The 13,049-nt window shown below is 38.4% G+C and overlaps 1 protein-coding gene across 7 annotated transcripts in view; it reads left to right on the top strand.

Moving 5' to 3' along the window:
- TPP2 (tripeptidyl peptidase 2) overlaps positions 1-12,979 on the top strand; it is a 75,167-nt gene extending 62,188 nt beyond the window's left edge. For 4 of the 7 annotated variants that reach the window (XM_073212382.1, XM_073212380.1, XM_073212381.1 and 1 more), the window contains 6 exons: positions 389-485; positions 3,634-3,764; positions 7,442-7,570; positions 8,151-8,358; positions 10,147-10,266; positions 12,052-12,979. In XM_073212382.1, coding sequence (XP_073068483.1) covers positions 389-485; positions 3,634-3,764; positions 7,442-7,570; positions 8,151-8,358; positions 10,147-10,266; positions 12,052-12,141 — 775 coding nt within the window. In that variant the 3' untranslated portion in view covers positions 12,142-12,979. Of the gene's footprint in view, positions 1-388; positions 486-3,633; positions 3,776-7,441; positions 7,571-8,150; positions 8,359-10,146; positions 10,267-12,051 lie in introns of all 7 variants that reach the window. The other 3 variants (XM_037024828.2, XM_037024827.2, XR_005063070.2) reach the window with 2 other exon arrangements.
- Positions 12,980-13,049: the final 70 nt, after the last annotated feature.

Raw genomic sequence — 13,049 nt, 5'->3', positions numbered from 1 at the left:
TTGGAAATTTGGAATGTCTTTCAATTCTTTCAGGACTTCAGATTTTCCATAAAAGTTAAAAAATTTTTTCTTACAGATTTAGGTATCTCTAGGTCTTCCTTTCTTGCTATTTGTGAATGTATTTTTTTCTCCTTTTTATAAATTACTTAGTAGCTGGTATATAGGAAAGCCATTGATGCTCATTTTTATCTGACCATCTTATTGAACTCTCAATTGAAATAATTTTCAAGTGTTTTTTTTTTGGTTTTCTAGGTAATCCTTGTCAATAATTCTACTCATATTTCAGATGATGATGCCCTACACTATTAGCTGAATCTTCACAGCAAGGAAAGACAATTGTCTTAAAGAAGTGAAATAATGAACGTTTCTCTCTTTCGTATATGCATAGGTTGGATTCTAGTGACATTTATAATGAATTGAAAGAAACGTATTCTGATTACCTTCCTCTGTATGTTGCACGACTTCATCAGTTGGATGCTGAAAAGGTTGGGCAAGTTCATTTTTCATAAGAGTATTTTATTTTTAATAATAGATAAGGTTTATATTTTGAATAAAGGTTGTAGCCTTATATTTGTCTTTGCTCTAGCTGACTAAAAACATTCGCTCAGATAAAATGTTCTCTTAAGTGATTTTCATTAAGCTAAGTACAGGACAAGATGAGGCCATTACCCTGAGTTTAGGATTCTTGCTCACATTTTTTATCACTGGGAGGAATAGTAGATAGGATACCCTAAATAAGGATTGCTTTTCTGACTTTAACCTAAAGAGCAAAGTACACATAAAAAACCCTAAAGAATCCACTCCAAAACTACTAGATTTAATACCTGAATTCAGCAAAATTGCAGGATACAAAATTAATACACAGAAATCTGTTGCATTCCTATACACTAATAATGAACTAGCAGAAAAAGAAATCAGGAAAACAATTCCATTCACAATTGCATCAAAAAGAATAAAATACCTAGGAATAAACTTAACCACAGAAGTGAAAAACCTATACCCTGAAACTACAAGACACTCCTAAGAGAAATTAAAGAGGATACTAATAAATGGAAATACATTCCATGCTCTTGGGTAGGAGGAATTTATATTGTTAAAATGGCCATCCTGCCCAAAGCAATCTACAGATTCAATGCAATCCCTATCAAAATACCGACAGCATTCTTCAATGAACTGGAACAAATAGTTCTAAAATTCATATGGAAACACAAAAGACCCCGAATAGCCAAAGCAATCCTGAGAAGGAAGAATAAAGTGGGGGGAATCTTGCTTCCCAACTTCAAGCTCTACTACAAAGCCACAGTAATCAAGACAATTTGGTACTGGCACAAGAACAGACCCATAGACCAATGGGACAGACTGGATACCCCTAATATAAACCTAACCATATATGGTCAATTAATATATGATAAAGGAGCCATGGATATACAATGGGGAAATGACAGCCTCTTCAACAGCTGGTGTTGGGAAAACTGGACAGCTACATGTAAGAGAATGAAACTGGATTACTGTCTAACTCCATACACAAAAGTAAACTAGAAATGGATCAAAGACCTGAGTGTAAGTCATGAAACCATAAAACTCTAAGAAGAAAATATAGGCAAAACTCTCTTGACTATAAACATGAGCAACTTCTTCATGAACATATCTCCATGGGCAAGGGAAACAAAAGCAAAAATGAACATGTGGGACTATATCAAACTAAAAAGCTTCTGTACAGCAAAGCACACCATCAGAACAAAAAGGCATCCTACAGAATGGGAGAATATATTCATAAATGACATATCCGATAAGGGGTTGACATTCAAAATGTACAAAGAGCTCACGCACCTCAACAATCAAAAAGGAAATAAACCAATAAAAAAATGGCAGAGGAGCTGAACAGACACTTCTCCAAAGAAAAAATTCAGATGGCCAAGAGGCACATGAAAAGATGCCCCCACATCACTAATCATCAGAGAAATGCAAATTAAAACCACAGTGAGATATCACCTCACACCAGTTAGGTTGGCCACCATCCAAAAGACAAACAACAAATGTTGATGAGGATGGGGGAAAGAGGAACTACTACACTGCTGGTGGGAATGTAAATTAGTTCAACCTTTGTGGAAAGCAGTATGGAGATTCCTCAAAAAACTAAAAATAGAAATACCATTTGACCCAGGAATTCAACTCCTAGAAATTTACCCCAAGAATGTAGGATCCCAGTTTGAAAAATACATATGCACCCCTATGTTTATCGCAGTGCTATTTACAATAGCCAAGAAATGGAAGCAACCTAAGTGTCCATCAGATGAATGGATAAAGAAGATGTGGTACATATACACAGTGGAATATTATTCAGCCATCAGAAGAAAACAAATCCTACCATTTGCAACAACATGGATGGAGCTAGAGGGTATTATGCTCAGTGAAATAAGCCAGGCAGAGAAAGACAAGTATCAAATGATTTCACTCATCTGTGGAGTATAAGAACAAAGCAAAAACTGAAGGAGCAAAACAGCAGCAGAATCACAGAACCCAAGAATGGACTCACAGTTACTAAAGGGAAAGGGACTGGGGAGGGTGGGTGGGAAGGAAGAGATAAGGGGAAAAGGGGACATTACGATTAGCACACATAATGTAGCAGGGGGCACAGGGAAGGCAATATAGCAGAGAAGACAAGTAGTGATTGTATAGCATCTTACTGTGCTGATGGACAGTGACTAAGGGGGGTATGTCATGGGGACTTGATAATGGAGGGAATCTAGTAACCACAATGTTCATGTAAGTATACATTAATGTTACCAAATATATATATATATATGTGTGTGTGTGTGTGTGTGTATAAAGATGAATAAAGGAATAAACAAACAAACAAACAAAGGAATAAAGGAACATACAGAAGGCAGTGGTCCTGGCCTGCTGGAAACCTAACAGCTTCAGCAAAAGAAGAACTACTCTGCGTTGTTTTTGAGAATTGACCATGGTTCCAGGCTGTCTTAGCATGGAGCAACGCTCACTGAGATCATGGTAGTAGGAGAGTGCCAGCCATGACCAACTAAAGATTATCAAGGCTTTAGAGTGAACTAGAAGGTGTTCAAAGGAAACTGCTGAGACTAACAAGAGAGAAGCAAATTACTGAGAACTACATAAACACCATGGTGACCATAGCAAGACTGTTGGTTTTTGGCTTATTTACACTCACCTTCTGGTTTTTAATAATAAATAAGACTTGTACGTTATTTATCAGCTAGTACGTTTTCACTGCTGTTTTCATATTAATGCGGGACTGGATTGACACAGTCACATTTCTAAAATATTTTCCTAAGGTACCCCGAAAAGGAGCTGCCTTTGTAGATAGCACTTTACATTTTTATGAACTTTGTGTGTCTTGTTTATTCTCACTGTTTTAACACCAAGGGGAAGGTAAATTAGGTCTTTTCCCATCTGAGCTCAGGTTTTCTAGAGACACAAACAGTGGTAAAGATCCCACTGGGAGATGGTACAGAGGCCCCCAGGGCGCACACAGACTCCAGAGTCCCCTCTAACTTGAGGTGTAGCACATCGTTGAAATGTCAGAGTGAAAATACTTTTCGTATACGCACTGACACATCCATTTTTTTCTTACTTCATCTTTTTTTTCCTCACCAGGAACGAATGAAAAGACTTAATGAAATCGTTGAAGCTGCAAATGCTGTTATTTCTCATATAGATCAGACGTCCCTAGCAGTTTACATTGCAATGAAGACTGACCCCAGGCCTGATGCAACTACTATAAAAAAGTACCTACCCAGTAAATAATCTTTCTTGCATCTCATTTCTTACTTACTTTTTTAAATTATTGATAATATTCTTCTTTTCTGATATTTGGTATATCCTTATAATTGGAGTTACCAATATTTAAACACTCCATCCTCAGATACAATAATTATTTCCAGTAATGTAAGATTAAGCAAAAGAAAAGGAGTTTGCTTTCTCTTCCAGTAGGTGCTGTCATCGTGGGGAGATGTGAGTGTGTGTGATCAAGCAGTTCAGGCACCTGCAGCTTTGTGTGAACGAGACATACAGAGAAGGCAAACATATAACACCCTATAAAATTAATTTTTAAACTACGTATTAACCAGTAGCATGAAAAACCTCAAATTTAGTTTGTAATCCCTAGTAAAGAAAATCATAAGAAATAAAATTAGGTTAAAACCATTATCTAGTAACTTCAGTTTTATGGAACTGGCTTTACATATTACTTTTGGGAGAAGGGCGGGGAGGGGACAGTTTGTAGTTTAGTCTGAATAAACCTTAATGCCGTATGTACAACAGGCTTAGCTCCGCTGGTGAGTGAGCGGCGTGCTTCCTTCCAGGTGAGAGTGGTTTCCACCTGTTGCTGCTCTGGTCCAGCAACTCTCACCTGCGTCCTTCCGTGAACTCTTATGTCATCTCATAACTGTCCCGATACCAGTTTTTCCTCTCATTTCGGTTTGTTTTCAGCTGAGAGGGGCACTGACTTACAAGGGTGGAATATCTCCTTCTTTCAGAGTTGCTATAAGTGGTAAACCAAAACTGTTCAGGCTGCCTGAAGGTACTGTAATTTCCCTTAAAGACTTCATCTTCTTAGTGAGAATACTTTTTCTTCTATGAAATACTTGATTCTAAATTGGTAGAATTCTTGGCATTACATTGTTTATACTGATATGATATGTCTTATGCATTTTATAAGCACTGGTTTTCAAGTGAACTAAAATTTATTCAAAATAGGATATTGGACACTGTCGGCCCCCTCTCACACTTTCCAAGGCATAATCTCAACTTGCCTTTATGTTGCTGTTGATAATAACAGTTCTGGAGAGTGTGGCCGCCATTTATGAGGTGCCAATTATGTACAAGGGGTTATTTTGTGGTATTTTAAATACATTTTAAGTATAATCTTCTAAATAACATGCAAATTAGGGGCATTTTTACCTCATATTTATAGATGAGGAAACTGAACTCAGTTTAAATGGCCCAAAGTGACAGTACTGGGGATGGAAAGCCAGCTTCAAACCAGACATATCCTGTGTCTGTGCCCTGACAGGTCTGGATAAGCAGCCCTTACATTCCTGCCCCCTTTTGAGAACATTAATTCGCCTTGCCTGTCCCACTCTTCATTGCCCTCCCTCCTGGCAGAGGCGAGGAGACTCCTTTCTCTGAGGCTGGCCTATCTGAACAATGAATCCTCTGCCGCATGCCCCACCGTGCTGGCAGGCCCCTACCCCATCATCAGGCATCTTCCCCTCAGCCTACATCCCTGTTCAAACATCTGTCTCCTGTGCAGCCCATGGCTTGCACCAGGATCTGTCCCCACTGCACTGAATGCCAGTCAGTGACACTCCTGCTGCAGGAGTAGTCTGACTTTGATAAGCAGTAGGAACCTAAGTGCCAGAAACAGTGGCCCTTGGAAGCTACATTGGCCTTCCTGCAGCAACTGCCATTAGCTGCCCCTGTGCTTTCAGGCATCTGTTATTTATTACAGTTTGTGGAAATAATAGTTTTCAAATACAGGTGTGTGTAAAATAACATGTGGTGGCTCATCTTGAAATACCAGTAAATACCAAGGCCTATTTACCCCTGCTGTTATTTTGGCCTGTGTGTTCTGACTTTTACTGTCTACAGAGGAAACTCTTAGGTCCAGGTTAAAGTGAGCCACACGTACAGGATTAGTTGTGGTTTACAACCTTATTAATCCTTGTTTCCTTTTTTATCTAAGATGCTGACTACAGTGGCTATCAAAAATAACAATAAGATAGGGTTCTAGCTTTACATTATAGATGTAGAGACTTCCAAATACACTGACACAAAACTAGAGAGGAGCCATAAAACATTGTACAACTGCTGAGAGAAGATAGTTTAAGTTTTTGGCAACATGGGATCTTCACCCTCATGGTTAAGGTATTTGCCCCAGGCGCTTCCTTGGCCAACCCAAAATGGGCTCAAACAAGCTGTGCTGAGTAGAGGACCTTGTCCTGGCCCAAGATAACCTTGCCCTCAGGAAGAGATGCTCCCAGGAAATAGTTCTTGTTTCTTGTAGATATTTTCCATTGGCAGCAGCAGCTCAGCCCTGGTTTCTCATTTCTGTGCAAAACTGCTTTCATTTAGGTCACTTCTCTGTCAGGAAGCATAAGATAGCCATTTTGCAATCTTAAGTAGTAATTTTTGTAGGCAATCTAATACCAAGTTTTACTTAAATTTAAACTGCAATTAACTTACTTAAGTAATTAAAGTATCTGAAGTTGCTTCCTAAAGTGTATCTGTTACCTTGATTGGTACCTGACTAGATAGGGAAGTTTACTGAGCAAACTCTCTATGGAAAGCATCTCTGAGAAGGGATGTAAGAAATGAACAAGACACTCTGTACTCCTAGAAAATGTTCAGTCCAATGCAGAAGATGAAATTGCTGGAAAGGGTGTGACTGAGAGTCATAATAAATATCTTAAATTGTGAAACCTTATAAGATGGAAAGCTGACTTTCCTCTGAGTGGGGAAAGTCTTGTGGATTAATGCAGTACTTAATCTGAGCAGGTCAGTCCAAGTCAGAGGAGGGTAGGGAAGGATATTCCAGGTATGTGGAATTGAGGTTGTTGGGCCAGAGAATGCCATACCAGAAGGGGTCTTACAAGTGGTTTCATCTAGGCCTGGAAGTACAGCACACCTATGTCACCCCAGCCTGCTTCGTGAGTTCTGCATCCTTTCAGCCCTTCTTGGGCAGCTGGGACCAGTCAGTCGTGACTGCCATGGATGAGAGGTCTGCCTTGCCAACCCAGTTCTATTCCAAGGCCATCCTTCTCCACAAAATGGGAACAGTCATTGTGCCTGACCCCTAGGGCTGCTTACCAGGACGGTGCATATGGTGCCTGGCCACTATGGAGGGTCGGGGGTAGGGGCTTAATAAATGAGAAGCTGTGTAAATGCCCCACAGCTTGTAAATCCTTTTGTTCTTAAGGCCAAAATAAGGAAACACTCTCCAGCACTCCTCCAGAAAAAGTGTGAAATTCGTTCTTTTAAGCTTTGAAATTCTGTGCTGATAAACTCTTTAGGCACCTTTTAGGCAGTATTTCCTCTACATTGCTGTGTGTATTAAGGTGGAAAACTTAGTTGTCAGGTTGTTTGGGTTTTTTAAATTTTCTTCTCATTTTAATTATCTTTTTGCTAATTATTGTTGACTTTATAGTCCCCGCAGATTTCTTATGTTGCGCATTTCACTCTGGGTCCTTCAGAGTCCTTACTGTTAGGCAGTTTGTTCATCCTTATCTGAGTGCCTCATAGTCATTTTCTCAGCACTTTTCATCCTCATTGTCTTCACACGTATCTGACATGAGTTGGACAAAATGCCTCAAGCAATCATTTGGGAGACCACCACTGTCCCCTGGAGTGTGGGTTGTTGTCATTGCATTCAATGATGATTTACTGAGTGTCTGTTCTGTGCCAGGCATTGTTCTGGGCACGTGGAATTCAGCAGAAGAAAACAAAGATGCCTGTCCTGGAACGTAGTGATTAAGAGCAGGGATTCCAGAACCAGACTAAACAGCTTAGAATCCTGGATCTGCCCCTTCCTAGCGTAAGACCTTGAGTAAATCACTTAATCTCATTGTGCCTCAGTTTCCTCCTGCATAAAATGGGGGTCATTAATAGTGTCTTACTCATAGAATTGTTTTGAGTATAAATGAAATAATATGTTAAAACGCTAACGTTTGCTGGCACATTCAGAGTAAGCATTATATTTGTTTATACATGAAAGTTCATGACTGGAAGAGCCTCTGTATATCTGTACACAAAGACCAATATGTAATAATTCCTATTTATAAGAAATCTGAGCACTTAAAGGTATTGTCCTGATTTAAGAATTATTTAGCTGGCAGACTTTGAAATTGAGCAGTCTTTCAACTCTTGCTTATGGCATTCTGTTTCAACCAAGTGCAGCTATCCCAACTCATTTAATGTACGTGTAATAATAGTGGCTCATTTGATGTTTATTAACAGTAAGGAATCATGTTCAGTGTATAGTATAAATATATATATACATGGCTATACATTATTTCTGCATTTCAAAAAAGAATGCATGAGTTTACTTTCAGATAAGGCTATACTTTCAAAGAAATTTTACTGATCTGTGAAATGTTTTCTGATTTGGTGTACAGTGATATGGACAAACAAAAGTCTACCCTCGTGGACGCGCTTTGTAGGAAAGGGTGCGCCCTGGCTGACCATCTTCTTCACACAGAAGATGAGGATGGGGCCATTTCAAGTGACATAGGAGGCCGGGAGGAGGAAGGAGAAAGCTCCCTGGATTCTCTGACAGAAACTTTCTGGGAAACTACAAAATGGACGGATCTTTTTGACAATAAGGTAGTCTTTCTGCTTCTTGTTTTGGTACAGTTCTTGATGGTTACTTCCCAAATCTCTCTTATCCCCCATTGCCTGCTATTTGCTGTTTGCCGGTTGGCTGACCAAAAGGACTCAATGGAATAAGGCGAGGACAGAATCTGAAGAAGACGTGTGTTTAACAAGACTTCAGCTGTAATTACCTATTTAAAAACCATTGTACCATTATGTTCTCTGTCTGCAGAGTAGCCGCTTAGCCATGCTAATTTGGAAAACAGTTTGAAAATGTATGGAGTAGTCTTTTGGTTAAACCAGTTATGTGTGAAGTTAAAATTAAGAATGCCTTCTAGAAATTGTCTTCTTGCATTCCCACATCTATTTCTGTGCTAATTGGTCAGGGATGGACATGGGAGTATTCTGGTCAGTTTAGACAGTATTTTTCTCAAAGCTCTTTTAACGTTTAAATAATTACCATCTTGATTTCTAGATAATCAGTTTCAAAACCCAGTTCAGAAAAAGTAACTTGGATGAAATTTTCAGATTTGGATTATAAAAATATTTTAAATCCCTTTTAGCTCTCTACTCTAATTTTTATAGTAGAGATTATTGAACTGCAAGTTTATGTCAGTCCCCCTTTCTCAAAGTAGGGCTCAGAATCAGTGGAATTCTTCTTACCCAGCACAAACCATTGTTTCTTTACTAGTATACAGAGGCTTGTTTTCTATAGTAAGGATGGTCATGTATAGTAGAGACCTGAAAGCAGGTTCCCCTTTAAGTACAGGAACGCATATCCAGCCAAGGTGTGCCTTTATACTCAGGAGACCAAAGAAGTCGGAATTGCACCAGTGGTTAATTTGGATCTGAACTCAGACCCCAGGAGTTTGAATCTTGCCCCTGCCACATTTATCTGTGTGACCTCTGGCCAGTTAGTGAATTCTGATGCCTCGGCTTCTTATCTGTTGAATAAGGGAGGTAACACCACCAGCTCACAGGCTTTTATGAATGAAATTAAGTACATGGAAGGGCCTGGAGTAACACAATAATGATCACATGTCCACTATGGCCAAACACTGCTTGCTGCTGGAAAAAGATAGTAAGAACCTGGTCCAAGAGCAAGTCAGTGAACATTTGAACACCGCTTTTATAAAGTATTCTGTTTTTGCCATAGCACTACTGTGTTAGGGGCTGTGTATGATATTGCCCATCTGTTTACTATGCTCAGAGCAACAATTATTGAACACTGCTTGGCTTGAAAATACAAATAAATGTGATAGGATTCCTTTCTTTGAAGACATTCTCCACATTGTAAAAGTGGAGACCAAAAATATAAATAAATCATTATGAATGTATTTGACAGATGCAATAATTAAAGGTACAAAACCTTGTGCTAAAGAAAGTACCTGAGTGTAAGAACATGTTTATATAATCTGGTAATTTTTTTTTAACTTTTATCCTCCTATAGTTTTGGTAATTAATAATGACTGGAGCCTTATACTTCTATCCTAATTTGTATTTGTTTAATCATTTACTTTAGCTCTGTTTTCTTTTGCATAAAGCGTTGTTTGGTATGGATTCCAATAGCTAGTAATTTAGCATAATAATTTACTCCCTCGAAATAAATTATCTGTTCTGTGGTGTACCCAGCTCTTTGAGGACATTAATTGTTCTTTTAAGAAGTTTTAAGTTTGCTGATGTAACATGTTCATTTTAACAACTATACTTCTGTTAAAGCCTTAATCATTTCATTATAAAGCTATCTGCTTTAAAGTGTAAATATTTCATTGATAAGCTTTATCTTGTTTTATATTATAGGTTTTAACATTTGCATACAAGCATGCATTAGTAAACAAAATGTATGGGAGAGGCCTTAAATTTGCAACTAAACTTGTGGAAGAAAAACCAACAAAAGAAAACTGGAAAAATTGTATTCAAGTAAGTGGTACTTAAATTGTCACTGTTAAGTGTCACTTCATTATTTCATAGTGACAAGATAGCTAAAAAAGCCTTAATCATAGTGATATATCAATACTGACTTTACCATGACCAATTATTACTCTAATTAATATAGATGAGAGACGGTCAATAAACTATTCAAATTTTTATAACTTTTTATTAATTAAAAAAAATGGTTTTTAACACCCCTGTCTAGAAAACCTGTATTTAGCCTGAAATGTTTTCAGTATAGGCAAAATGCATTAGGAATTTTTATACAGTTAGAAGACATAGTTTTCCTTTATGAAAGAAACAAATAATTGCTTTCAAATATATGCTAGCTTAATTCTAAAATGGTTGAACTTTTAGAGTTTACATTTGATTTATTCTTCACTTGAGTGAATAGGCCATTTTGTTATTTTCCCATATATCATTCAGAGAAATTATATAGTTGGGTTTTCTGTACAAGTGAATTATCAAGTGTAAAAACTTATTGAATTCCACAGAAACCAGCCTCACCTGTCTCTGTGCACAGATAATTGGTTTATGCCTAATGGATGTGTGGAATTGGGGAATATTGGTCATGCCAGATGAGGCCTGGAGTCTGATCTCTAGATGTAAAGCTGAGCAGTAGGTTCCTGTAGACATTTTTGACAGTTAGAGTAAACTATTGGTTATCTTTACTCTCAGAGCTTTCTGTGTACCTTCACCAGTTAGTCCAAATGGTATTGACATTTCAAATTAGCTTCCTCTGTTCTTTGGGTAGGTTAAGAGAACTCTTTCTGGAAAGGATTGTTACTGTGTGTAGTATGTAGCTCCTCAGGCTATAATCTGTGAGCTTTTTTATTGGTGAAGGCAGAAATCCACCCAGATCTTCCCACCAGGGTATGTTTTAACGTGTCACCTCTCCACTCCACTCCCGCACTGTCCATCCTGCACACAGCGGCTGGGAAAGATGGCTTCACCTACTAGTGATGTTCCCCGGCATTTAGAGTGAAATCCAGCTCCTCGCTGTGGCCCCGAGTGACTTGCCTCCTGCCTGCCTCTCCCGCCAGCTCTCACATCACCCATCCTCTTGTTCACTCTGCTCTGCCACACCAGCCTCCTCTCTGCTTAGCTAGAACAGCCATGCCCCTTCCCACCAGGGGACCTGACGACTCCAGCTAATGGGGAGCTCTTCCCCGGGTTTGCCAAGGAGTTTGCCACCTGTCATTGGAATGCCAGCTGCAGGGTCACCTCCTCAGCGATCCCCTTTCTTGAGTGTCTCACTTCTCAGTCACTGTGTCATACCCAGTTTAATTTTTTTTTTTCACACCTGGTATATCTCTTAATTATTTCCTTGGTGATTTACTATTTGGTGTGTAGAACATAAGTTTCCTGTAAGTGGGAAGGGAGTTGGCCGAGTGCTGTTTTCCCAATGCCTAGAACATTGCTTGACTCAGGCAGAGTAGGCACTCAGGACAAACGGACGGAGGGAAACCAGGTGCGTAGGAATGAAGGGAGCAAATAAGTCAGAAGGAAGAAAGGGAGACAGGTCTGTAGGAAGGAGGGTTGGCAGGGATGACAAAGACCACCAGGACAGGTTCGTTGGTATGAAAGCTGGTTGATCAGCTGGTAGTAAGGGAGGTCACTGAGTAGGAAGGAAGGTTGGTGGGTGGGTTAGATGGAAGGAAAGTTCTTCAGGCTACTACTTTATTATTACTAAATATTTAATATAGAATTCACCCTTAATATTGAGCTTAAAAAGTCCATTCTTTAATGATAAATTTTTGTCTTTTCTTTTAGCTGATGAAGTTACTTGGGTGGACACATTGTGCATCTTTTACTGAAAACTGGCTCCCCATCATGTATCCTCCTGATTATTGTGTATTCTAAAATAGGAACCGAGACTTTAAATTTTAAAAAAGTTTTATAGTGAATGAATATGAACAAATTTGTGGAATTTTTAGTCTAATGCATGTTTTCATTTGCTATCAAATACTGATAATTAAAATGATGTGTATTTATCAGAGAATTCACTGGCATGTGGCTTAATACATGTAAATCTAGACCTCTGACATCATGGTGTTTTCTTACTGCCTCACATTGCTGGCAGCAGGCTATGGATGCCCTGCCTGCCAGCACCAAGGACTTCAGTTGGGTTGCAGCTGTTACTTGCATGATAGGTTTTGAACAATAACTTTTAACTGCAAACCTGTAAAATTCTATTTTTTATTTTATAAATGAACAGAGTTTTAACATGCTCAACTTTAATTTTTTCAATTGTGTGAAGGCCTTAAAAAAGCTACATTAAGCGTAGCTAAATTATTTATTGGACTAAAAAGTAACAGAACTTCATTTCCAGATTTTTTTTTTGACAAACATTTACGTTCAGTTAAGGGGATAAAAATAAAATAAAACTGGCACAAATAAATGTGTGGCAATTGCTGGAGCATAACTGCTTCAGAAAATCTTCATCTTGGAGTTATTTCAGGCCAATCACTTTTTAACATCCTTTGACATGCAGAGGCTCAGAATGAACCAATAGCACATGTATAAGTGCCAGACAGCTGACTCTTTATCAGGTATTGTAAAGATACACATATGTGTGTTTATGAAAGTTGAAATAATGTAAACACATGAATATGTGCAAAACCAAGGTCATAGCATATCATATGCAGTCTGATATCTTAAACTTTTTTATAAATAAAAGTAAATATTGAAGCTTCTTAAACTTGGTCTTAATTTTTCATAAATAAAATTTGGCGATAAAACAGAAATAATACATTTAGTCCATAGACCAA

The sequence above is a fragment of the Manis javanica genome, chromosome 9, assembly GCF_040802235.1.
Source record: "Manis javanica isolate MJ-LG chromosome 9, MJ_LKY, whole genome shotgun sequence".
Classification (NCBI taxonomy): domain Eukaryota; kingdom Metazoa; phylum Chordata; class Mammalia; order Pholidota; family Manidae; genus Manis; species Manis javanica.
This window is presented reverse-complemented; position numbering and strand designations above follow the sequence as displayed.